This window comes from Oryctolagus cuniculus, chromosome 1, assembly GCF_051225735.1.
Source record: "Oryctolagus cuniculus isolate XC-2025 breed Fujian yellow rabbit chromosome 1, ASM5122573v1, whole genome shotgun sequence".
Classification (NCBI taxonomy): domain Eukaryota; kingdom Metazoa; phylum Chordata; class Mammalia; order Lagomorpha; family Leporidae; genus Oryctolagus; species Oryctolagus cuniculus.
Genome location: NC_142867.1, coordinates 236,891,241 through 236,913,390, shown reverse-complemented (window position 1 = coordinate 236,913,390; position 22,150 = coordinate 236,891,241). Strand labels below are relative to the sequence as shown.

The 22,150-nt window shown below is 70.0% G+C and overlaps 1 protein-coding gene across 8 annotated transcripts in view; it reads right to left on the bottom strand.

Annotated features, from left to right (window-relative positions):
- The window catches only part of SEC16A (SEC16 homolog A, endoplasmic reticulum export factor), a 33,899-nt gene extending 14,105 nt beyond the window's left edge, over positions 1 to 19,794 (bottom strand). For 5 of the 8 annotated variants that reach the window (XR_016226663.1, XM_070058929.2, XM_070058951.2 and 2 more), the window contains exons 1-8: positions 17,899 to 18,056; positions 11,293 to 14,812; positions 10,198 to 10,334; positions 4,761 to 4,858; positions 2,632 to 2,758; positions 2,125 to 2,323; positions 1,584 to 1,731; positions 300 to 442 (exon numbers count right to left, since the gene is read on the bottom strand). Coding sequence is in view for 7 of the 8 variants with exons in the window: in XM_070058929.2 (XP_069915030.1) it covers positions 300 to 442; positions 1,584 to 1,731; positions 2,125 to 2,323; positions 2,632 to 2,758; positions 4,761 to 4,858; positions 10,198 to 10,334; positions 11,293 to 14,736 (4,296 nt within the window). In the remaining variant the exon portion in view is untranslated. Of the gene's footprint in view, positions 1 to 299; positions 443 to 1,583; positions 1,732 to 2,124; positions 2,324 to 2,631; positions 2,759 to 4,760; positions 4,859 to 10,197; positions 10,335 to 11,292; positions 14,813 to 17,898; positions 18,057 to 19,030; positions 19,304 to 19,683 lie in introns of those variants that run through there. The other 3 variants (XM_089322466.1, XM_070058934.2, XM_070058960.2) reach the window with 3 other exon arrangements.
- Positions 19,795 to 22,150: the final 2,356 nt, after the last annotated feature.

Sequence of the window (22,150 nt, the reverse complement as noted above, 5' to 3'; positions counted from 1 at the left end):
ACAGGGGCACGGGGCACAGGGCACAGGGGACGGGGCACAGGGCACGGGGCACAGGGGCACGGGGGACAGGGCACGGGGACAGGGTACGGGGACAGGGGCACGGGGGACAGGGCACAGGGCACAGGGGCACGGGGCACAGGGGACAGGGCACGGGGCACAGGGGACAGGGCACGGGGGACAGGGGCACAGGGACAGGGGCACAGGGACAGGGGCACAGGGGACAGGGGCACAGGGGACAGGGGCACAGGGGACAGGGCACAGGGCCGGCCATGCCGCGGGCCGCCCTGCTCGGGCCTCACCTCCATGCTGTGGATCTCCACGAGTGCCGGCTGCCCCTCCGAGGGCAGGTTTGGCATCACTCTGATGAGCTGACCGCCGGGACCGAACCTGGCGCAGAGGTGAGGCACCGGGAACTTTTCGGGAGAGCCCGGTCGCGATGGAGCTGCATCGGGACCGACAGAGACAGGCGCCGCTTGTTCCCGCCCAGAGCGACAGCAGCCACCTGGGGTGCCAGGGCACGGCGGACAAGCCGGCCTTCAAGGCCGAGTCTCCAGGTGTCACACACCCTGCTGACCAGCAGCACTGCAGCCCACGTCAGAGAAAGACGGAAGCTGTCAACCCACGAGGAACCCAGAGGCGGGGCCGAGCGACCACGCATAGTGGGTAAAGCCTCTGCTTCCAGTGCTGGCATCCCACACGGGCACCAGTTCAAGTCCCGGCTGCTCCACATATTTTTTTTTTATTTTTATTTTTTTAAAGATTTATTCATTTGAAAGAGTTACAGAGAGAGACAGAGACAGAGAGAGAGGTCTTCCATCCGCTGGTTCATTCTTCAGATGGCCACAATGGCCGGAGCTGCACCGATCCGAAGCCAGGAGCCAAAAGTTTCTTCCAGGTCTCCCATGCAGATGCAGGGGCCCAAGGACTTGGGCCATCTTCCATTGCTTTCCCAGGCCACAGCAGAGAGCTGGATTGGAAGTGGGGCAGCCGGGACTCGAACCAGCACCGCGTGGGAGACCTGAAGAAGCTCCTGGCTCCTGGCTTTGGATGGGCGCAGCTCCGGCCATTGCAGCCAGTTGGGGAGTGAACCAGTGGATGGAAGACCGACCTACCTCTCTCTCTCTCTCTCTCTCTCTCTCTCCCTCTGTATCTGCCTCTCCTTCTTTCTCTGTGTAACTCTTTCAAATAAACATTTTCAAAAATAAAGAATAAGTCTCTACACAAACACACCAGAAAGGACCCTGCGCAGTTTTGCAGTACAGCAGCCTGGCCCCGCCCCGCCCCTCTCGCCCCGCCCCCGCCGTCTCCGCCTTGGCTCCAGGGCCCACCCGGCCCAGGCACAACACCTCCCGCAAAACAAAAAAACAGAGCGCGGCTCTGCAGGGTGGAGACGCCCCCTGCACCCACGGCAGGGCAGCACCCAAGAGCCTGCAGGCGCGGCCGGGCCGGGGGCTCCGAGACCTGGAGCCCAGCGGCCATCGCCCGGCCATCGCCCGGCCGCCCTGCCCCCCGAGCGCTGCCCGCACGGCCAGCACGACGCCGGCCAGACGCCGACCCGGCCCTCGTCCCCACCAAGCACACACCTTGCTCCATGGCGGGCCAGCTGTACTCCGGGAAGCTGCTGCCGCCGCCGCCGTAGGGGCCATACCCGTAATCCCCGTGGAAGGAGCCGGGCGGGGGCGGGGCCTCGTAGGCGTCGCCGAGGACAGCGTGACTTCTGTATAGCTGACTCTTGGGAACACAGCAGTCACGTCGTGACGTGAGCTCCGCACGCGCCGAGCCCAACGCGGGGCAGAGGCCGGCAGTGGGGGCGGGCGCGGGGCGGGCGCAGGTGCGGGTATGGGCGTGGGGCGGGCGCAGGTGCGGGTATGGGCGAGGTCACGGGTACGGGCGCGGGTGAGGTCACGGGTATGGGCGCGGGTGAGGGCGCGGGCGCGGGCGCGGGTATGGGCGTGAGCGCGGGCGAGGTCGCGGGCGCAGGCGAGGTCACGGGTATGGGCGTGAGCGCGGGTGAGGGCGCGGGCGCGGGTACAGGTGTGGGCGCGGGCGTGGGCGCGGGTATGGGCGCGGGCGCGGGTGAGGTCACGGGTACGGGCGCGGGCGCGGGCGCGGGCGCGGGCGCACCTGGTGCGAGTGCGCGCTCAGGCTGCTGCGGCGGCTCTGCAGGCTGCGCACACTGCGCAGGCTCCGGGCCGAGTGCTCGCTGTGCACGCTGCGCCTGTCCGCCTCCTCCCCGTAGGGGTCTCTGTGGGGCTCGGGGTCGTCGTCAAAGCTCCCGGTGACGCGAGGGTCGTACCTCCAGTAGTCATCACACTTCTCGGGCCTGGGGGGCAGGGGCAGAGCGTGGGGAGCCGCAGGGTCCCCCTGCTCGCCATCTCCCCACCCCCACCCCGCCCTGGGCCTGCCGGTGCTCGGTCGGCTGCATCCCGAGGTCCCCACCCCCAGGCGTGAACCCCGACCCAGGGCCCTAGAGAACGCGCCGCAGCGCAGGAGGCACAGGGCCAGCGGGAACAGGGGCCCACAGCCGGTGACAGCTCCTTCTGAGGCCAGCCCTGCCCACAGCTATCTGCACACACCGCTGACCCCTACAGGCACCGCGCAGCTGGGCGGGGGCCTGCGGCCGCTACCAACCTGCCCCCGTAAGCACAGCTCTCCTTCCCGCAGGGGTCACACTCGGCGTCCTGCCAGTACCTCCGGTCACCGGCGCGGGCGTCCCTGAGCCTAGAACTGTAGTGGTACCGGTCCCAGCGACCCGGGTCTGTGAGGGAGGAGGCCACGGGTCAGTGCGAGAATGAGACCCTGCCCTGCACCTCAGGGAAGCTCCACCACGGGGTGGGGGAGGGGGGAGGAGGAGGGAGGGGGAGAGGGAGGGGGGAGAGGGAGGGGGGAGAGGGAGGGAGAGAGAGACTCCACCACCCAAGGAGAGAGGGAGACTCCACCCTCAGGGAGAGAGAGGGAGGCCCCACCACCCAGAGGGGGGAGGGGGGAGGGAGGGAGGGAGACAGACAGACTCCACCACCCAGGAGGAGAGAGAGACACTCCACCACCCGGGGTGGGGGGTGGGGTGGGGGGGAGACAGAGAGAGAGACTCCACCACCCGGAGGGAGAGAGAGAGGCCCCACCACCCAGGGCTGGGGACCCCTCATGGCTCCCTGAGGAATCCCACTTTCTCCCTGGGCCCACCTTGCTGTGTAACCCTTAACAACAGTCAGCCCATGGCGCTCTCAGCACAGTGATTTTTTTTTTTTTTTTTTTTTTTGACAGGCAGAGTGGACAGAGAGAGAGAGAAAAAGGTCTTCCTTTGCCGTTGGTTCACCCTCCAATGGCCGCTGCGGCTGGCGCGCTGCGGCCGGCGCACCGCGCTGATCCGATGGCAGGAGCCAGGTGCTTCTCCTGGTCTCCCATGGGGTGCAGGGCCCAAGCACCTGGGCCATCCTCCACTGCACTCCCGGGCCACAGCAGAGAGCTGGCCTGGAAGAGGGGCAACCGGGACGGAATCCGGCGCCCCGACCAGGACTAGAACCCAGTGTGCCAGCGCCGCAAGGTGGAGGATTAGCCTAGTGAGCCGCGGCGCTGGCCACGCACAGTGATTTTGATTAAAGAGAAAGACTAAGAGGTCTCTGTTAAGTTGTTTTTCAGAGTCGCTACTCTGTAACTACAAATGTTACTGCAGTCTCTTCTCCCAGGAGGTTCTAGGATCGTCTCAGACTTGAGAAGGGGACCCTGACATTAAACACTAGACATGACGCTTTTGGCATGTATGTAATACACACACACATTTATCTTGACAGGCAGAGCTCCCACAGCTGAGCCTCCCCCCGAACGCCCCAGTGGCCAGGGCAGAGTCGGGGCAGGAGCCCCTCCGAGGTCTCCCCCATGGGTGGCAGGGACCCAACCACACGGGCTGCACCTGCCGCCTGCCAGAGTGGATTAGCAGGGACTTGATGTCAGGTACTCGGGCGAGGGGTGTGCAGCCTAGGCAATGGTTAAACACTGCCAACGCCGGCCCAGAATCGGTGCAAAATGGGCGCACACAGGGCTGGCACTGCGGCATAGCAGGTCAAGCCTTGGCCTGCGGCACTGGGGTTCGTGTCCCAGCTGCTCCTCTGTTATGGCCCAAGTGCGGCCCTGCATGCACGTGGGAGACCCGAGGGAGCTCCTGGCTCGTGGCTTCAGATCAGCCCAGCTCCTGCCACCTGGGGAGTGAACCAGCAGATAAAAGACCTCCCCTGGCCCCGTTTATAACTCTACCTCTCAAATGCATAAATACATCTTAAAAATAAACAAGTAAGTAAAAATTTAAAAATTCACTTTTTTTTAAAAGGCACAACTATTTAGTTTGGGAAAGGATCCCCCTGGAGGCAGACGGTGAAGCTGGCCACGTCAGGGCCCCCGGGGGAATGCCAGGCCTCCACGCCACACGCTGCGTGGAAGCTGGCTGGGAGGCCCCCGAACTCCGCCCTCGTGGGACGGTCTCCGTGTCTCACCCGTCAGCACGCACTGAGCACGTGGGGGTGGCCGCCACGACCCAGGGCCAGCCTCCACTGTGGCCGATTCTCACCAGTTTACATTTACGTTGTCACACGTGGACAAGGTGGCGTGAAAACCACCAGCCACGGACGTAACGAAAACATCGACACAGCCATCACCTGGGCAAAGACTGTCCACTACCTGGGCTCACGGATAAAACACGGGACGCCTCTGACAAGGCACACAGCAGGCGTGGCGACCCTCACGTGGCGGCCGACGCTGTGACATACCCCCGTAGTCGTACTGGCTCGAGTAGTAGTTTGCATAGTAGTCACTCTGGCTGCTCCACCCGCTCTTGGAATCAAAGTAGCCTTCGGGGTACCCTGGTCTGAAAGACACAAAGCACCGCTCAACCCAAACGGCCTGTGGCTCACACCGCCCCGGCAGCAGCCACCCATCCCGCCCAGACCAACCCTCGGAGCCTCGGGCGGGACACACTCGCAGATCCAAACAGCTCCAAGGGGGAGACCGCGGGCTTCGCCCAGGCCACTCCCTGAGATTTATCTCAGCCCATAACTACCTAGAGACCGCGCGGCAGAAGCCAGCTGGCCCCGTGCACCTGTGCACACACCCAACAACCTAAAGCGCGCTTCCTCCTGCTGGTTCATCCCACGTATTAGCAGGGAGCCACAGTCGGCAGCCAGGGAGCGAACACGGGACACAGGTGCCGGCACTGCCACGCCAAGTCCACGGGACACGGGACACGGGACACAGGTGCCGGCACTGCCACGCCAAGTCCACGGGACACGGGACACAGGTGCCGGCACTGCCACGCCAAGTCCACGGGACACAGGTGCCGGCACTGCCACGCCAAGTCCACGGGACACAGGTGCCAGCACTCCCAGGCCAAGTCCACGGAACACGGGACACAAGTGCCGGCACTGCCACGCCAAGTCCACGGGACACGGGACACAGGTGCCGGCACTGCCACGCCAAGTCCACGGGACACGGGACACAGGTGCCGGCACTCCCAGGCCAAGTCCACGGGACACAGGTGCCAGCACTCCCAGGCCAAGTCCACGGAACACGGGACACAGGTGCCGGCACTGCCACGCCAAGTCCACGGGACACGGGACACAGGTGCCAGCACTCCCAGGCCAAGTCCACGGAACACGGGACACAGGTGCCGGCACTGCCACGCCAAGTCCACGGGACACGGGACACAGGTGCCGGCACTGCCACGCCAAGTCCACGGGACACAGGTGCCGGCACTGCCATGCCAAGTCCACACCCCTAAAATGGCAGCTTTAAGACTGCGCAGGATCCTCTGCGGTGTGGGCTCTCGGCACAGGCGCAGGCGCACGCATGGCAGGGAGGGCTGGGCTGCTGGCTCCCTGGTGCCTCCTGCAGACTCCCACGTGCAGCCACCGGACCCGGCCACGGCCCTGACTCACCGCAGAAAGGCAGCATTTTGCACAATGGTCGAGCCTAAGGCCTTTAGGTGCTTCTAAGGTCCTTCCAAGGACTTAACAGCACCTAAAATTCTTTTCTAAGGGCCGGCAGGTGAAGCTGCCGCCCGCAGCACCACATCCCAGTTCGAGTCCCACCTGCTCCACTTCCGATTCAGCTCCCTGTCAGTGCACCCGGGAGAGCAGTGGGAGGCGGCCCAAGCGCTCAGACCCTACACCCGGCCCGGATGCAGCTCCTGGCTTCGGCCTGGCCCAGCCCGGGCTGCTGCAGCCATTCGGGAAGTGGACCAGCGGATCAAGACCTCTTTCTGTCCCTCCTTTTCTCCCTCTGCAACTGCCTTTCAAATAAAATTTTTTAAAAAATTTTTTTCTAATGGTCATATTTCATACAAGATTTGATTTTTTTTTAAAGATTATTTGAGAGGCAGAGTTACAGACAGAGAGAAGGAGAGACAGAAAGGTCCTCTATCCACTGGGTCACTCCCCAAGTAGCCACCAACGACCAGAGCTGGGCCAATTCGAAGCCAGGAGCTCCATCCGGGTCTCCCACGTGGGAGCAGGGGCCCAAGCACCTGGGCCACCTTCTGCTGCTTTCCCAGGCCACAGCAGAGAGCTGGATTGGAAGTGGAGCAGCCGGGACTCAAACCAGTGCCCATCTGGGACGCCAGCACCCCAAGCGGCAGCCACGCCACAGCACCGGCCCCAAGATTCGGTGTTAAGATGTGACTTTTCTCTCGCCACTCGTCCGGTCTGGCTGCTGGGGTGCAGAGGACTCAGCCGTCCACCCTGACAAACCCTGCTGCCCAGCCAGGGTCACAGCACCTGCCTGGCCCTAGGCCCGTCCACCTGAGGGCGGTGGGTTCCAGAGAGATCACCCGATGCGGGGCAAAGCCAGGAGCGCGCCATCCCCGAGCAGGTCAGCTGTGATGGCCGTGGCTCCATGGTGAGAGCTGGGCTCCAAGCGCAGGCGTCCCGCGCTGCCCCCACCATGGTGGCTCACCCCTGCCCGAGCACTCACATGGGCACAGGCGCACGCTGCCGCCACCCCTCCGTGTGCGCACGCAGCAGGGAGGGGACGGGCGGGGGTGACGGACTCACTCCACGGCGACCTGACCTGGCCTCTGTGGGGGGGCCTTTTCGGTTGCACGGAGGCACCTCTGGCCTTGACGCCAGTCCTGCTCCAGGAGCGAGGCCAGCAGGTGCCAAGAAAGACTGCAGGGGGAGACGCCCTGCTCCGCCTGCCCCGCACGCCCCTCCCCCTCACTCTGCCTGCCCCACACGCCCCTGCCCCCTCTCTGCCTGCCCCGCACACCCCTGCCCCCCTCACTCTGCCTGCCCCGCACGCCCCTGCCCCCTCTCTGCCTGCCCCGCACACCCCTGCCCCCCTCACTCTGCCTGCCCCGCACGCCCCTGCCCCCCTCACTCTGCCTGCCCCGCACGCCCCTGCCCCCCTCACTCTGCCTGCCCCGCACGCCCCTGCCCCCCTCTGCCTGCCCCGCACGCCCCTGCCCCCCTCACTCTGCCTGCCCCACACACCCCTGCCCCCTCTCTGCCTGCCCCGCACACCCCTGCCCCCCTCACTCTGCCTGCCCCGCACGCCCCTGCCCCCCTCACTCTGCCTGCCCCGCACGCCCCTGCCCCCCTCACTCTGCCTGCCCCGCACGCCCCTGCCCCCCTCTGCCTGCCCCGCACGCCCCTGCCCCCCTCACTCTGCCTGCCCCGCACGCCCCTGCCCCCTCTCTGCCTGCCCCGCACACCCCTGCCCCCCTCACTCTGCCTGCCCCGCACGCCCCTGCCCCCCTCACTCTGCCTGCCCCGCACGCCCCTGCCCCCCTCACTCTGCCTGCCCCGCACGCCCCTGCCCCCCTCTGCCTGCCCCGCACGCCCCTGCCCCCCTCACTCTGCCTGCCCCGCACGCCCCTGCCCCCCTCACTCTGCCTGCCCCGCACGCCCCTGCCCCCCTCACTCTGCCTGCCCCGCACGCCCCTGCCCCCTCTCTGCCTGCCCCGCACACCCCTGCCCCCCTCACTCTGCCTGCCCCGCACGCCCCTGCCCCCCTCACTCTGCCTGCCCCGCACGCCCCTGCCCCCCTCACTCTGCCTGCCCCGCACGCCCCTGCCCCCCTCTGCCTGCCCCGCACGCCCCTGCCCCCCTCACTCTGCCTGCCCCGCACGCCCCTGCCCCCCTCACTCTGCCTGCCCCGCACGCCCCTGCCCCCCTCACTCTGCCTGCCCCGCACGCCCCTGCCCCCCTCTGCCTGCCCCGCACGCCCCTGCCCCCCTCACTCTGCCTGCCCCGCACGCCCCTGCCCCCCTCACTCTGCCTGCCCCGCACGCCCCTGCCCCCCTCACTCTGCCTGCCCCGCACGCCCCTGCCCCCCTCTGCCTGCCCCGCACGCCCCTGCCCCCCTCACTCTGCCTGCCCCACACACCCCTGCCCCCCTCACTCTGCCTGCCCCGCACGCCCCTGCCCCCCTCACTCTGCCTGCCCCGCACGCCCCTGCCCCCCTCACTCTGCCTGCCCCGCACGCCCCTGCCCCCCTCACTCTGCCTGCCCCGCACGCCCCTGCCCCCCTCACTCTGCCTGCCCCGCACGCCCCTGCCCCCCTCTGCCTGCCCCGCACGCCCCTGCCCCCCTCACTCTGCCTGCCCCGCACGCCCCTGCCCCCCTCACTCTGCCTGCCCCGCACGCCCCTGCCCCCCTCACTCTGCCTGCCCCGCACGCCCCTGCCCCCCTCTGCCTGCCCCACACACCCCTGCCCCCCTCACTCTGCCTGCCCCGCACGCCCCTGCCCCCCTCTGCCTGCCCCGCACACCCCTGCCCCCCTCACTCTGCCTGCCCCGCACGCCCCTGCCCCCCTCTGCCTGCCCCGCACGCCCCTGCCCCCCTCACTCTGCCTGCCCCGCACGCCCCTGCCCCCCTCACTCTGCCTGCCCCGCACGCCCCTGCCCCCCTCACTCTGCCTGCCCCGCACGCCCCTGCCCCCCTCACTCTGCCTGCCCCGCACGCCCCTGCCCCCCTCACTCTGCCTGCCCCGCACGCCCCTGCCCCCCTCACTCTGCCTGCCCCGCACGCCCCTGCCCCCCTCACTCTGCCTGCCCCACACGCCCCTGCCCCCCTCACTCTGCCTGCCCCGCATGCCCCTGCCCCCCTCACTCTGCCTGCCCCACACGCCCCTGCCCCCCTCACTCTGCCTGCCCCGCATGCCCCTGCCCCCTGGGTGTCTCCCCCGCACGCCCCTGCCCCGCACACCCCTGCCCCCTTGCTGTCTCCCCCAAACACCCCTGCCCTTTCTCCCCCGCACGCCCCTGCCTCCCTCACTCTGCCTCCCCCGCCCCCCGCTCTGCCTGCCCCGCAAGCCCCTGCTCCTCACTCTGCCTCCCCCGCCCCCCGCTCTGCCTCCCCTGCATGCCCCGCCCCCTCACTGCACAAGTTTCTCAGGCTGCTGGCGTCACTGAACCCCGTATCCTAAGCGACACACTGCGGCCGACGTCCCAGGCAGGAACGGCCTCACTAATAAACAGTTACAGTCTCCTGGGAGGAAGGCTCACGGGGCCACTCACCTCCTCAAACAACAAGGCCGGCTGCAGCCACGCCACGTCCGCAGGGCCAGCTCAATAGCCAAAGGGTCAAGGACAAAGCCCTCTGTCATCAGACGAGCCACTAAAATCCTGGCAGGAGGCACGGGCACCACGTCCGCCAGCCTCGAGCTTCCCTGTCGCAGAGCTCAGGGAGCTGCACCCCTGCAGCGCACGCCTGCCCCTGCCCTGCTCGTCTGAACGCACACAAAACCGACAGCGCCTGCAGCTCCCAGGGCACGGCTGAAGGCGCCGAGCGTGGCCGTTAGAAACTTCCAAGCCCCTCCCGCAGGGCGAGCAGCGGCGCAGGGGCCAGCGTGGTGGACGGGCAGGGCAGAGCCGCGTGCGGGCCAAGGTGCAGTGCCAGCCAAGAACCCGGCCCTCAAGCCGGAGCCTCGGTGGTGGGAGAGTCCAGCCCAGCTGACAGGTGCCGCAGCCTGGGGGCCCTGAACACCCCTCAGCAGAGGCGGCCGCGCCTCCCTCAGCCACAGCACCGCCTCCTCCGCCGGCGGCCGTGCGTCTAACGTCACTTGGAAAACGCAGCCTGCGACCTGTCGACCGACGCAGGCACGCACACGCTCAGCAGGCTGGTGCAGTTCCTCACGATTCAGCACCATCCCAGCCGCCGAGCATCGGCACAGGCGGCCGCAGTGAGCCCGCCGGGCGGAAGTGGCGCCCACCTGGCAGCAGGCCGGTCCGAGCAGTGACTCGCCCGGGAGCTGGGCCGCTCGGGCTCCGGGTAGCGGTAGGCCTCGGCGTATGCAGACGCGGCGCTGTCGTAGGGCCGGTACCGGGGCTCATACAGGCCGTACATGTCCTGCGGGGGAAGCACGGGCAGCGTTAGTTACAACCGAGCAAACCCCCCAGGCAGCCGCTCCGGCCGCAAGCACCGCACACAACCACGCTCCCGAAGCAGGAGTGCTCGCGGGGCTCCCCGTGCCACGGACCCCACGGGCAGAGTCCACGCCCACAGCACTGGTCCGGAGGCCGAGCCACAGGCCCTGAACTCAGCTCGGCTGCTACCCAGCCTGACCGCGAGAAGACAACACAGCTGCACCAAGTGCCCAAGCGAGCCCCCAGTGCCCCTCCGTCTGGCACCAAGAGCCACAGCAGAGCTGAGCAGGGCCCTGCCCTGGGGGAGGATTCCACACTGCCCCCCCCCAGGGCGGGGACCTCAAGCTTCCTGCACGATGCTCCTGCCTCTGCGAGCTGAGCCACGGTGAGCCGAGCACGGCCACTACCCGACCGTGCCCACGGGTGGCACCGAGTCCAGCGACGAGGCTGCAACTCGGCCCCAGCTGGCCTCCGAGGAGCGGCAGGGCCCCCACCACGCTGGGGCCACCGCCGCCTCCTGCTGGGACACGCACCCGGGACTCAGCCCTGCGCCGTGCCGGGTGGACGGCGCGCCCCAACCTAACTCTTGCCCTCGGCGCTTTTCTGCCCCAGGCGGATTTAGGAGACCACAGCTTGCCTGCGGCCCAGCACAGCAAGCACGCGGGGCCTGTCCCGGGCCCGCAGTGCGAACCACAGCGCTTCAGCTCTGCAGCCGGCGGTGTCACCTGGGAGGCCGGTGACACAAAGACCACACGGCGCTCCCGTGGGGCAGACCGTGCCCGGCAAGCACAGTCTGGGACCGGCGTTCCGCACGCCAGCGGGACCGCGCTCCCTTCTGAATTCCGCGGACACACCACCAGCCAGGCACACACCAGGAGACAGAGAAACCCAGCGGCGGAAGCCCAGACGCGGGACCGCACGGCGCGCAAGCTCCACCCTACCTGGTAGTAGAGGGCGGCCGTCCCCGCGTCCGCTGCGTATGGGGAGGGGTACGGCGGGGGGTAGGCCTCGAACAGGGGTCTGTAGTAGTAGTAGGACGCCAGGGCCTGGGGCGGGGGGCCGAACACACTCGGCTGCAGCCACGGCTGCTCTGACCGCACAGCCGCCTGGCTCGAGCCAGCAGGCACCGAGGCGCTGGAGGACGGCGGCGGCTGGCCCGCGGAGGCGGGAGACGGGACTGGGTGCTGGGGGCGTCCCCGGCCGGGCGGACTCTCTGGGTTCGAAGGGGGCTCTGGCAACGCTGCTTTGGGCACTTGCGGCGGGGACACCTGGTGCTGGGGCGGCCCCAGCTCTCGCGGCGCCCCTTCCAGGGCGGGCTGGTCTTGGGCATCTGCCATCACCTGCTGATAAAAACGCCCCGGGTCGTGCACCCCAGGCTGTCTGGGCTGCGGGGCGGAGCTGTCGGGACGCTCCGAGGTCCGGCTGAGCGTGAAGTCCAGCGCCCCCGAAGGCTCCTCCTGGTTACTGCAGCGACTCGCCGGCCCGTCTGCAGGACCCAAGGGCGGCTCTGTGCTGCCACCAGGGCTGTGGCCAAGCTCTGCAGAAATGTTCTCCGCGGTGCGGCTCCTTCGGCTTTCTGGACCCGAGTTCTTGGACGCTGGATGGGATGGCGGCTGAACCAGCAAACCGGCGGGCTGGCTGGGAGGTACCTCCGAAGCCCCGGAGCCTTGTGGACGAGCACCCTGGGACAGGCTGCCCGGCGGGGCCGAGCCCACAGCAGAGCTCACCGGGATCCCGCGCACCGCGGCACTGTCGCCAGAGTCACCGCCGAGCGCCCGCCCGCCGGCTGCGCACCTGTCCCCCAGCAAGGCGTCTCTCCAGGACTGCTGCTTCTCGCTCGCACTCGGAGGGGACAGAGAGGAGGCAATGGGCTGCGCCAAGTGGTAGCTGTGGTCCGGCTGCGCGATCAGGACGGGCTGGTTCTGCAGAGACTCCGTGGGCAGCGAGGACAGCAAACTGGCGTAACCACAGCTCGCCTGCGGTGGGAGGGCCTCCTCCTCGCCCGCCCGGGGAGGGTTCTCCAGGTTCTCGGAAGCGCTGGGGCCGGCTCGGCTCCGCGGCGGCGGCGGCCCCTCCTCGGGAGGCTGCAGCACCTCGGCCGGCCGAGCCGCGGCAGGCACGTAGAGTGCGGGCGCGGCGGGCGCCAGGAGGACATTGCCTCCGAAGTCCGGCAGCTCGTTCTGCGCCCACAGCGTCGTGGCCGGGCTCTCACACTTCGCGACGCCCTGAGCCCTGGCCGAGGGCCTCTTCTCGGGGGCATGCGAGGACGGCGCCCCCGGGGGCGGGAGCACGTGGCCGGCTTCCACGCTGGCGCTCCGAGGTGGCAGACCGACCTGAGGGGCAAAGAGGGTCTCCATGTTGTCGGGGGGCTGCTCCAGGTTGCCAGGCGAGGCATCGGGCGGCGTGGCGGCCGGCTTGCACTTCTGATGGGCAGGGGTCTCCCTCACTTCACCCACCACGTTGGCTCGATCTGCCTCCATTGGTCTCACCCCCACCAAGTGGGATTTTACCGGTTCGAAAGAGCTGTTTGCACTTGTCTGGAACACCCCCACGGGCTTGGGCGGGCTGGGGGTCGGGGGCGGCTGGGCCAGGCCGCCGCGGTGACTCTGCCGCACAGCGCCATCTGCTGTCTCTCCGCCCACGGGAGAAGAATCGATCTGCTGGAAGAAGCTGCCGGACGCCTCCTCCTCGGGCTTCCCGACTTCCTGCTGGATGAATGTGCCCGCCAGCTCCTGGGGCCGGGCCGATCCCGAGCGCCTCCCGTGGCTCGCACCGCTGTGCCCACAGGACAGGCCGTCTGGCCGCACGGGGGGCGACGCCGCGTCCGGGGCCTCCAGATTCACGCCCCCTCCTCCAGCGAGGCCCGCAGTGCCGGGCCTGGGGACAGCGCACCCGGGAAGGGGCCCGAATCGGAACGGATCCCCCAGGCAGGCGTCGGCCACGCTCGGGGGCTCACTCGGCAGAACTTCCTGATTCTGAGCGAACTCCAGGTTCTCGTCGTCGTCGTACCGGGAGCCACTGGCCCCGGGCCTCTCGGCGTTCGCCGCATCGCCCAGCGCACCACGGGCAGCGTGGTCAGGGGCTGCGGTGTCGGGCTGGAAGCCTTCAGGCTGAGGGAAGTGAGGCTGCGTGTCTCCCCGCTGCTGCACGCTCTCGCCGTGGGGACCTTTGAGAAAGGCCTGGCGCGTGGCCCCTGCTCCCACGTGGGCAGCGGTGGCTGGGTGGCCCAGTCCAGGGCTGGGGGACAGCCCGTCAAAGGCCGAGGTGCCGGCACAGCCTGCTTGTTCAGATGAGAGGTTCTCCTCATTTTCAGTCTCCCCACTCTGGAAAAACATCGAGAGCGCGCCCGAGTCTGCGTCGGGCAGCACCCAGCCGGCCCCCGCGGCCGGGGCGCAGTGCAGGCGGTCCTGCGGGCTGTTCTGAGCAGGGGTGCTCACGAGGGCCGCGCCGGTCACTCCCGGATTCTGCCGGAGCTCCTGCTTTGCCCAGGTATTTGCAACTCTGCAATTCTGCCCGAACGCGCCTTCAGGACGGACGCCGTGTGCTGAGTGGTTTCGGCCCTGCGGGCAGGCCGGCTCGTTGCTCCCGTCGCCGGCCGCGGGCGCTGGGCCGTGCTGCTCGGGGCCGGGACCTCGAGGCTGGCCGGGCGGCGGGGGGAGCGGGAGGACGCCAGCATTCTGAAGCGACCCTTCCGAGCAGGGCGAGTGAGGCTGGCCGGCGGGCCGCGGGCCCCCCTGCGCCTGCCCCCACTGCTCTGGCCCCTGCTGACAAGGCTGGGGGAAGGAGGCGGCGGCCGTGGCTGTCCCCACACTGGCGTGCAGGTCGTGCCCGCTGGGGGGCCGGTCAAGCCATGGCATGGTCCCACGCGCAGGGGCCCCGTGAGACTCGTCAGGACCCACTCCTGGAATGCAGTGAGGCGGATACGGCAGAGTCTGGACGCCAGGCTCCGAGCCGGGACCAAGCTCTGCATTCCTGTTCACCTCCGACCCAGGCAACACCGAGGCCGGCACACTAGGAAACAGACTGGCGTCTGCTCTGGGCTGCGCCAGAGGCCCCGGCGGGGGCTCCCAGGGTGCTTGGGAGCTGTCCCCGGCATCTGTGTGCGGCACGGGCACGCCGGGGTACTGGGCGAGCCCTGAGGGCACCGGGCCCTGGACACCGGGCAGGCCGGCCCTGGACGCCGCGCCTGCTGGGCCGCTCTGCAGCGCCTGTCTGCTAAAGACAAAGGGGTCCGTCACGGGCTGCGGGGGACAGGCGGCTGGGGCCACGGCGCTGCCGCCCGCCCGTCTCCTGTACGGGCTGTGCGCCCAGAGCACGCTGTGAGGACTGCCGGCCGGAGGAGGCCCAGCGGCGCCGGGCGGGACTGCCTGGGGCGGTGGCTGCATGGCTGAGCTCCGGCACAGGTGGGCGCCGCTCACAGGAGGAGGAGGACGACGCGGACCAGCACTTCCTCAACGTGAACTGCAAGAGAAAAAGAGGCACAAAGTCACCACGCCCCCGTCTACACCGACACCTGACGCACTCCACATCCCCATCTACACCGACACCCGACGCACTCCACGTCCCATCACCACGTCCCCGTCTACACCGACACCCGACGCACTCCACGTCCCATCACCACGCCCCCGTCTACACCGACACCCGACGCACTCCACATCCCCATCTACACCGACACCCGACGCACTCCACGTCCCATCACCACGTCCCCGTCTACACCGACACCCGACGCACTCCACGTCCCCGTCTACACCGACACCCGACGCACTCCACGTCCCAGGGGCCCCTGGGAAGACACACGGACACAGACTGAGGTGTTCACACGCCAAGCCCCACCCCTCTGCCCACTGCACCCGGCCAAGCTGCCGGGGCCCCCTGGGAGGAGGCAGGGTGGCCGCCAGCGGCAGAGCAGGTTCCCTGCTGGCGTCGCTCACCCTCTGGTGCTCCCGCGCCCGGCAGGGCCAGCGGCTCCAACACCCCTCCCGACGCCCCCCCCACAAGGTGCGCCGGGCCGACACGTTCCTGTAGACCACCCCCTCCTCCCCCAACAGAGAGAAACGGCTCAGCACCCTTCGCACACGGGGACTTCAAGTCCCACAGGACAGACAAGGTCGTGGGCACCCGGCCGAGGCGCTAGGACCGTTCACTGCCCACAGCCGGGCGCCTGGTGCGACCCCGGGCTCGGGCCCTGGGAGGCAGCAGCGGGAGCTCGAGTGACTGCCGGCACCCCGGGGACAGCGGACGGCAGGCGTGCAAGCTGTGCCGCTGCCAGGAGCAGACCTGCCAGCCGGGAGAACCCTCCCTCTCCCCACGTCAGAGGCCTCCTCTCGCCCGGCCCTCGGCTGCCCCACCCTGGGGTTCTCACGGCACCCGGAAACTCGAGCGGCAGAGAGCGGCTGGGCCTGCCAGGCCGCCCGCGTCCGACCTGGGTTCACCCAGGACCTACAGAGCGCGCAGCCTCCCCGCCGGCGCCTGTGTCCACTAACGTGGGGCAGGCTCGGCCTCCACCGACCGCCCGGACGTCCGCAACCCGCGTCTGGGCCCCCAGATCCACAAAGTCCTTTTCCCCGTCAGCCGCTCAGAGAGATCAGAGCCGGGGGGGCTCCTGGCGGGGCCCGGGGCTGCCGCCCACCCCGACAGCCGTCCAGACGCGTGCACAGACGGCAGCCACGGACGCCTCAAGTGAACCTACCCGTGGCCCCGCTCCTCCTAACCCGCCGCTCACCCCCGGCCCGCCCTCCCTGGCTGAGAGCACAGAGCAATGGCTGGGCCAGAGCAAGCAGCGCGCTCAGCGACCCCTCAGGGGGGCTGGACAGCCGGACACCCCCCCCGCAGACGCCTGACACTGCCCCCCCCGCAGACGGCCTGCCACCGCCCCCCCCGCAGACGCCTGACACTGCCCCCCACACACACTGTAGATGGACACCCCCCCCCCGCAGACGGCCTGACACCGCCCCCACACACACTGTAGATGGACACCCCCCCCCGCAGACGGCCTGACACCGCCCCCACACACACTGTAGACGGACACCCCCCCCCCCCCCCCGCAGACGGCCTGACCCCGCCCCCCCAGCCTGCCGCCAGGCGCCGGCGTCCCAGGTCCGCGGGTCACTGCTGGGCAAGGACTTTCCCCTGGGCAGGCGTCGGCACAAGACCCTGAACCATTCCAGCGGGGTCTGCTTTAAACAACCAGGCAGGGCACCGGCCTCGTCCAGCGGAGCGGTCAGCGCGGTCGCGGCCACTCGCGCCTCCGACACGGAGGCCCCTCCGGGCCCGACCTTAGCGGGCTCAGCTCCCGCGCGTCTGCGATCCCCACCGCTGCTCACCGGGAGAGCCCTGGCACAGCCTAAACTACTGCCTCGTAGACGCGGCCTCAGCCCCGCGGGACCCCGGCTTCCCCGGACACAGCCCCCTCCCCTCCCCGGCGGGGCTCCACGCCGCACACCACTCGGGGGCCGCCCCTCCACCCGCGCCCCCGCCCCCGGCTTCCCCGGACACAGCCCCCTCCCCTCCCCGGCGGGGCTCCACGCCGCACACCACTCGGGGGCCGCCCCTCCACCCCCGCCCCCGGCTTCCCCGGACACAGCCCCCTCCCCTCCCCGGCAGGGTCCCACCCCGCACACCACTCGGGGGCCGCCCCTCCACCCGCGCTCCCGCCCCCGGCTTCCCCGGACACAGCCCCCTCCCCTCCCCGGCGGGACTCCACGCCGCACACCACTCGGGGGCCGCCCCTCCACCCGCGCCCCCGGCTTCCCCGGACACAGCCCCCTCCCCTCCCCGGCGGGGCTCCACGCCGCACACCACTCGGGGGCCGCCCCTCCACCCCCGCCCCCGGCTTCCCCGGACACAGTCCCCTCCCCTCCCCGGCAGGGTCCCACCCCGCACACCACTCGGGGGCCGCCCCTCCACCCGCGCTCCCGCCCCCGGCTTCCCCGGACACAGCCCCCTCCCCTCCCCGGCGGGACTCCACGCCGCACACCACTCGGGGGCCGCCCCTCCACCCCCGCCCCCGGCTTCCCCGGACACAGCCCCCTCCCCTCCCCGGCAGGGTCCCACCCCGCACACCACTCGGGGGCCGCCCCTCCACCCCCGCCCCCGGCTTCCCCGGACACAGCCCCCTCCCCTCCCCGGCAGGGTCCCACCCCGCACATCACTCGGGGGCCGCCCCTCCACCCGCGCCCCAGCTTCCGGCTCCGGACCCGAGGCCGCAGGTGTGTCAACCCGAGGCCACCAGGGGCCCGCGAGGGCGCTCGCCGGGGACAGCGCGGCCCAAGGGGAGCCCCGCCACCCCGAACGGGCGGGGGGCGCGGCTGGCCCGAATCCGCCACTGCCGGCCGCGCCCGCGTCCTACGAGCGCCCAGGCCGAGCCCCACGGGCTCGTGGGCTTCCCGAGAGGCGACCGCCTGCCCACTGCCCACGGCGGCCGGCCGCGCGCCGACGCTCAGGTCCCCGCGGCCCGCGGAGGGGCAGGGCCCGGCCGGCCTCCCCGGCCCCGCGGCCTCGCCCCGCCGGCCGCTCGCCGCCTCCCTCTGCTCGCGCTCGCCGCTCACCTGCGCGCCGACGCCGGCCGTCAGGAGCCGCGGACCACGGCCCACCCGGCAGCGGCGACGAGTGCACACACGGCGGCCGCCGCCGCAGCCATCTTGGCACATCCGGCTCCGGCCGCCGCGCCGCTGACGTGTCCGGCTGCGACGTCAGCGCGCGCGCCCCGCCCCTCGCTCTCGGCCAGTCCTTCAGCGCCTCCTCCCATTGCCCCGCCCCGGCCCCGCCCCCAGAGGTGCCTGTCACCGCCCCGTCCATTGGCCCCGCCCTCTAGCTGACGTCTGCCTTTCACCGCCTCGGCCCGCCCCTCACCCTCATCCCGTCCTGCCCCGCACCGTCCCGTTGTCCTGCCCACTGCGGGTGCCTGTCACTGCCCTGGCGAATCACTGTCCGCCGCCTCCTCCTCCTTCGTCCCGCCCCTCATCCTCAACCAGTCCTGCCCCGCCCCGTCCGTCGCTACCCTAGCGGACGTTTGTTCTTCGCAGCCCCATCCCTCTTCCCACCCCTCACCCAGCCCCGCCCAGGCCCGGCCCAGGCCCCGCCCCCGCCCCGCGGAGCCTGCTGCCTCTTCCTCATCCAGCCCCGCCCCGCCCCCGGCCCCGCCCCTAGCGGACGTCTGCCACCGCCTCTTCCTCACCCAGCCCTGCCCCTGCCCGGCCCAGGACCCGCCCCCGGCCCCGCCCCTAGCGGAGTCTGTCCACCGCCTCTTCCTCACCGAGCCCCGCCCCGCCCCGGACCCGCCCCCGGACCCGCCCCTAGCGAGTCCGTCCACCGCCTCTTTCTCGCCCCGGCCCGCCCCGGCCCCGCCCCCGGACCCGCCCCTAGCGAGTCTGTCCGCCGCCTCTTCCCCGCCCAGGCCCCGGCCCAGGCCTCGCCCCTAGCGACTCTGTCCACCGCCTCTTCCTCACCCAGCCCTGCCCCGGCCCCGGCCCCGGCCCCGGCCCCGACCCCGCCCCTAGCGAGTCTGTCCACCGCCTCTTCCTCGCCCCGCCCAGGCCCCGCCCCCGGCCCCGCCCCTAGCGAGTCTGTCCACCGCCTCTTCCTCGCCCCGCCCAGGCCCCGCCCCCGGCCCCGCCCCCAGCGAGTCTGTCCGCCGCCTCTTACTCGCCCCGCCCCGGCCCGGCCCCGCCTCTCGCCCACCTGTCTGGGCCTGGCGCTCGGGGTCTTCCCGGGACGCGGCCCTGGTTACGCGGCTGCTTCTGCTGCCGTCTCCTCGCTTAGGAAGTGTGAAGGGACGCAATGCGCCCATCAAGGCCTCAGGGGAAATCAGTCCTGAAGGGCCGGTGCCAGCGGCTTCGCCCCGAGCGGCCGCTCACCGGCGTCGAGAACCTGAGCGGACCCGACGCAGGCGCGCTCCGCCCATCTTCCGTTGGCCTCGAAGGCCGGGAGGCCGGCGCGGTCAGCCGCGCATGCGCCGCGCCGCCGCGCTCGGGGCGGCCGACTGCGCCTGCGCACCGCGCGGTTGGGGGCCGCGCTCGTTGCCTGGTTACGGCGCGCGGCGTCGGTTGCGCTGCGCGCTGGGACCGGCCCCGGCCCCGGCCCCGGCCCGCTGGACGCACGTTCGTGGGGGGCTCCCGTGCTCCGGACCAGAGCCCTGGCGGGGGCGTGCACACGCACGCTGCGCCCCCGGGAGGAAGCCCTGAGCCCTCGCCCGCAGCCCCCTCCTCGCCCACCCTGGTCCCCCCCCGACCGCAGGACGGCCAAGCCGGGTGCCTCGGGGTCCCGGAACCCCGGAGCGTCCGCCCCTTGCCCCTCCCGCAGGAGGGTCTGGGGAAGGGCGGGCCGCCACCCACCTGCGCACCTGCTCTGCGTGCAGCGACGCCTGCCCCCCGCGGCTCCTTGCAGAGGGCGCCCTGACACCCACCCAGGGCGGGGAGAGGCGCGAGCGTGGATCCGGGAGGCTGGCGCGGCCACGCAGGCAGAGCCCAGACGGGCAGGGAGGAGAGTTCGGGTCCCTCTGACGTGGCACCGCGGGCTGCCCGCTAAGCTAACATTTGTCTTTCAGGCGTCAGGTTCCCGACCTGTTAGAGCCCACGTGGTAGGACTCGGCCTTGGGGGCCAGCCCCCGCGCCCTTGACCCATTTCTCCCGAGGTCCAGGTGCTCTTTGATCTCCTTGTCCCAGCCAAGTCCTGTGCGGGGAGAGGGGGGAGCAGGGGTGAAGCCCACCTGGCCGGCTGAGCAGCCCAGGGGCAGGTCGTGACCCCGGGAGACGCACCTGCTGACACCCTGTCCTGGGCATCAGGGCTAGTGTTGACCCCTGAGGGACAGCAAGGTCTCCCGCAGGGGCTTTGGGGCAGACCCTCCTTCCCTCAGCCCCTCCCCCAGCCGGAGAGCTGGGGGGCTCTCCCTGTTTGTGGCCTGGTCCTGCAGTCACTCCTCTCCCAGCCTCTCCCAGCCTCCAGGCCCATCTGGGAGGTGAGGCAGGGTGAGCTGCACCGCTGGGGGACCAGAACAGGGTGCTGCCGGAACACGCTGGGACGGTGAGCCCGGCCCGGGGCCTGGGAGGTGTCCTGCCTGAGACGGCCGTCATTGTCCCTGGCCTGTGGGGCCAGGGTCTCTCCCCAGCCCCTCTCCTGGCTCACGGCGGGAGGCGGGACACAGAGCCCCGGTTCTGCCACCATGCCAGGTCGCACGGAGCGCACAGGACACGCCACAGCACTCGGCCAGCCCCGACCTGTGGCCAGCACAGTGGCCTCTGGGCACTGCACATGTGGCTGCCCCAAACCGAGCTGGACTCTGAGTGCAGGACACAGCTGGGCTGCGCAGACACGAGGTGCCCACTGAAGGCTGTTTTTAAGGTCCATTCATTAAATTCTTCTGGGCATACTGGGTTGCATGTGCTGTTACAACTTAACTTGCCTGCTTGTTTGAAATGCAAAATGCAGCTGCCATCCCCTTCTGTTGGGGGCTGCTGGCCTAGGTGTGCACTGGGGGGGCAGGCCCCACTCAGACCCCCAGAGTCGGGTGAGGAACAGCTGAGGCTGCCCATGGAGCCGGCTCTCCTGACCACTGGCCAGCCGGGAGCGCTCAGGCAGGTGGGCGGGCCCTGGCTGTGAGCCTCTGCCCCACCTCCCTGCCGGGCAGCCTTGGAGCAGGACCTGGTCTGTAGGGCAGGCCAGCTCCAAGCCTGGACGCGAGGGAGGGGGCGCCTCCTGGCAGGGAGGGCTTCTGGGAGGTGGCCGCACCTGCAAATTTGTTCTGTGGCTTCGGAGCGCCGGGCCCCTGTGTGTGAGACCCTCTGCTCCCACCAGGGCCCACGACACCTGCAGCCCTGCCTGCACAGTGCACGCAGTCTGGACGGTGCCCCGGCCACGTAGCCTCACCGGGCTGGCAGCGCACAGTAAGATGGTTGGCTAACTGATGGGCGCAACCTTGTAGAAGTCAGAGACCATGGCTCCCACCCAGGGATACCGCTGGGGCGAGCTCCTCCAAGCCTCTGTTCCTCACCTGTAAAAGCAGTGAGGCCGGCCGGCGCTAAGCCTCCGGCTGAGGCACCAGCATCCCACACGGGCGCTGGTTCAAGTCCCGGCTGCTCCACTTCCGATCCAGCTCTGCTGTGGCCTGGGAAAGCAGTGGAAGATGCCCAAGTCCTTGGGCCCCTGTGCCCATGTAGGAGACCTGGAAGAAGCTCCTGGTTCCTGGCTTCAGCCTGGCCCGGTGCTGGCCGTTGCGGCCATCTGGGGAGTGAACCAGCCCAAGGAAGATGTTTCTCTCTGTCTCGGTCTCTCTCTCTGTCTCTCTCTGTAACTCTGCCTCTCAAATAAATAAATGAATAAAATCTTAAAAAAAAAAAAAGGCTGGTGGGGCCCTTGCCTGTCCCGGGGCTGCTGTAGACACCCATGGGAGCCATCCTCACGGGGGGGGGAGGCTGAGACCCCCAGCCCACCCCAGGCCGGGCCTGTTCCCGCTCAGCAGCACCGCCCGCCCGGCGCCCTCAGGAAGCAGGCTCAGGGCACACTCGGCCAGCATCAGCAGGGAAGGCAGGAAGGAGGCGAGACAGGCGTTAGCTCCACACCCAGCAAGGCCACGGGAAAACTGCCCAGCGGCACCGTGGCCCTGCACCCAGACTGCGCACCAGGTGTGCTGGGAGCTGCCCCAGGGTCGCACAGGCACTGTGCTGGGGAGGGGACCCCTCGGGGGCTCAAGTGGGCTTCATGTGTGAGGCTTTTGCATGGTGGGGGCTGGGGGGGCAGGTGGGTGGGGCATTGCATGGTGGGGGCTGGCAGGGCGGGTGGGTGGGGCATTGCATGGTGGGGGCT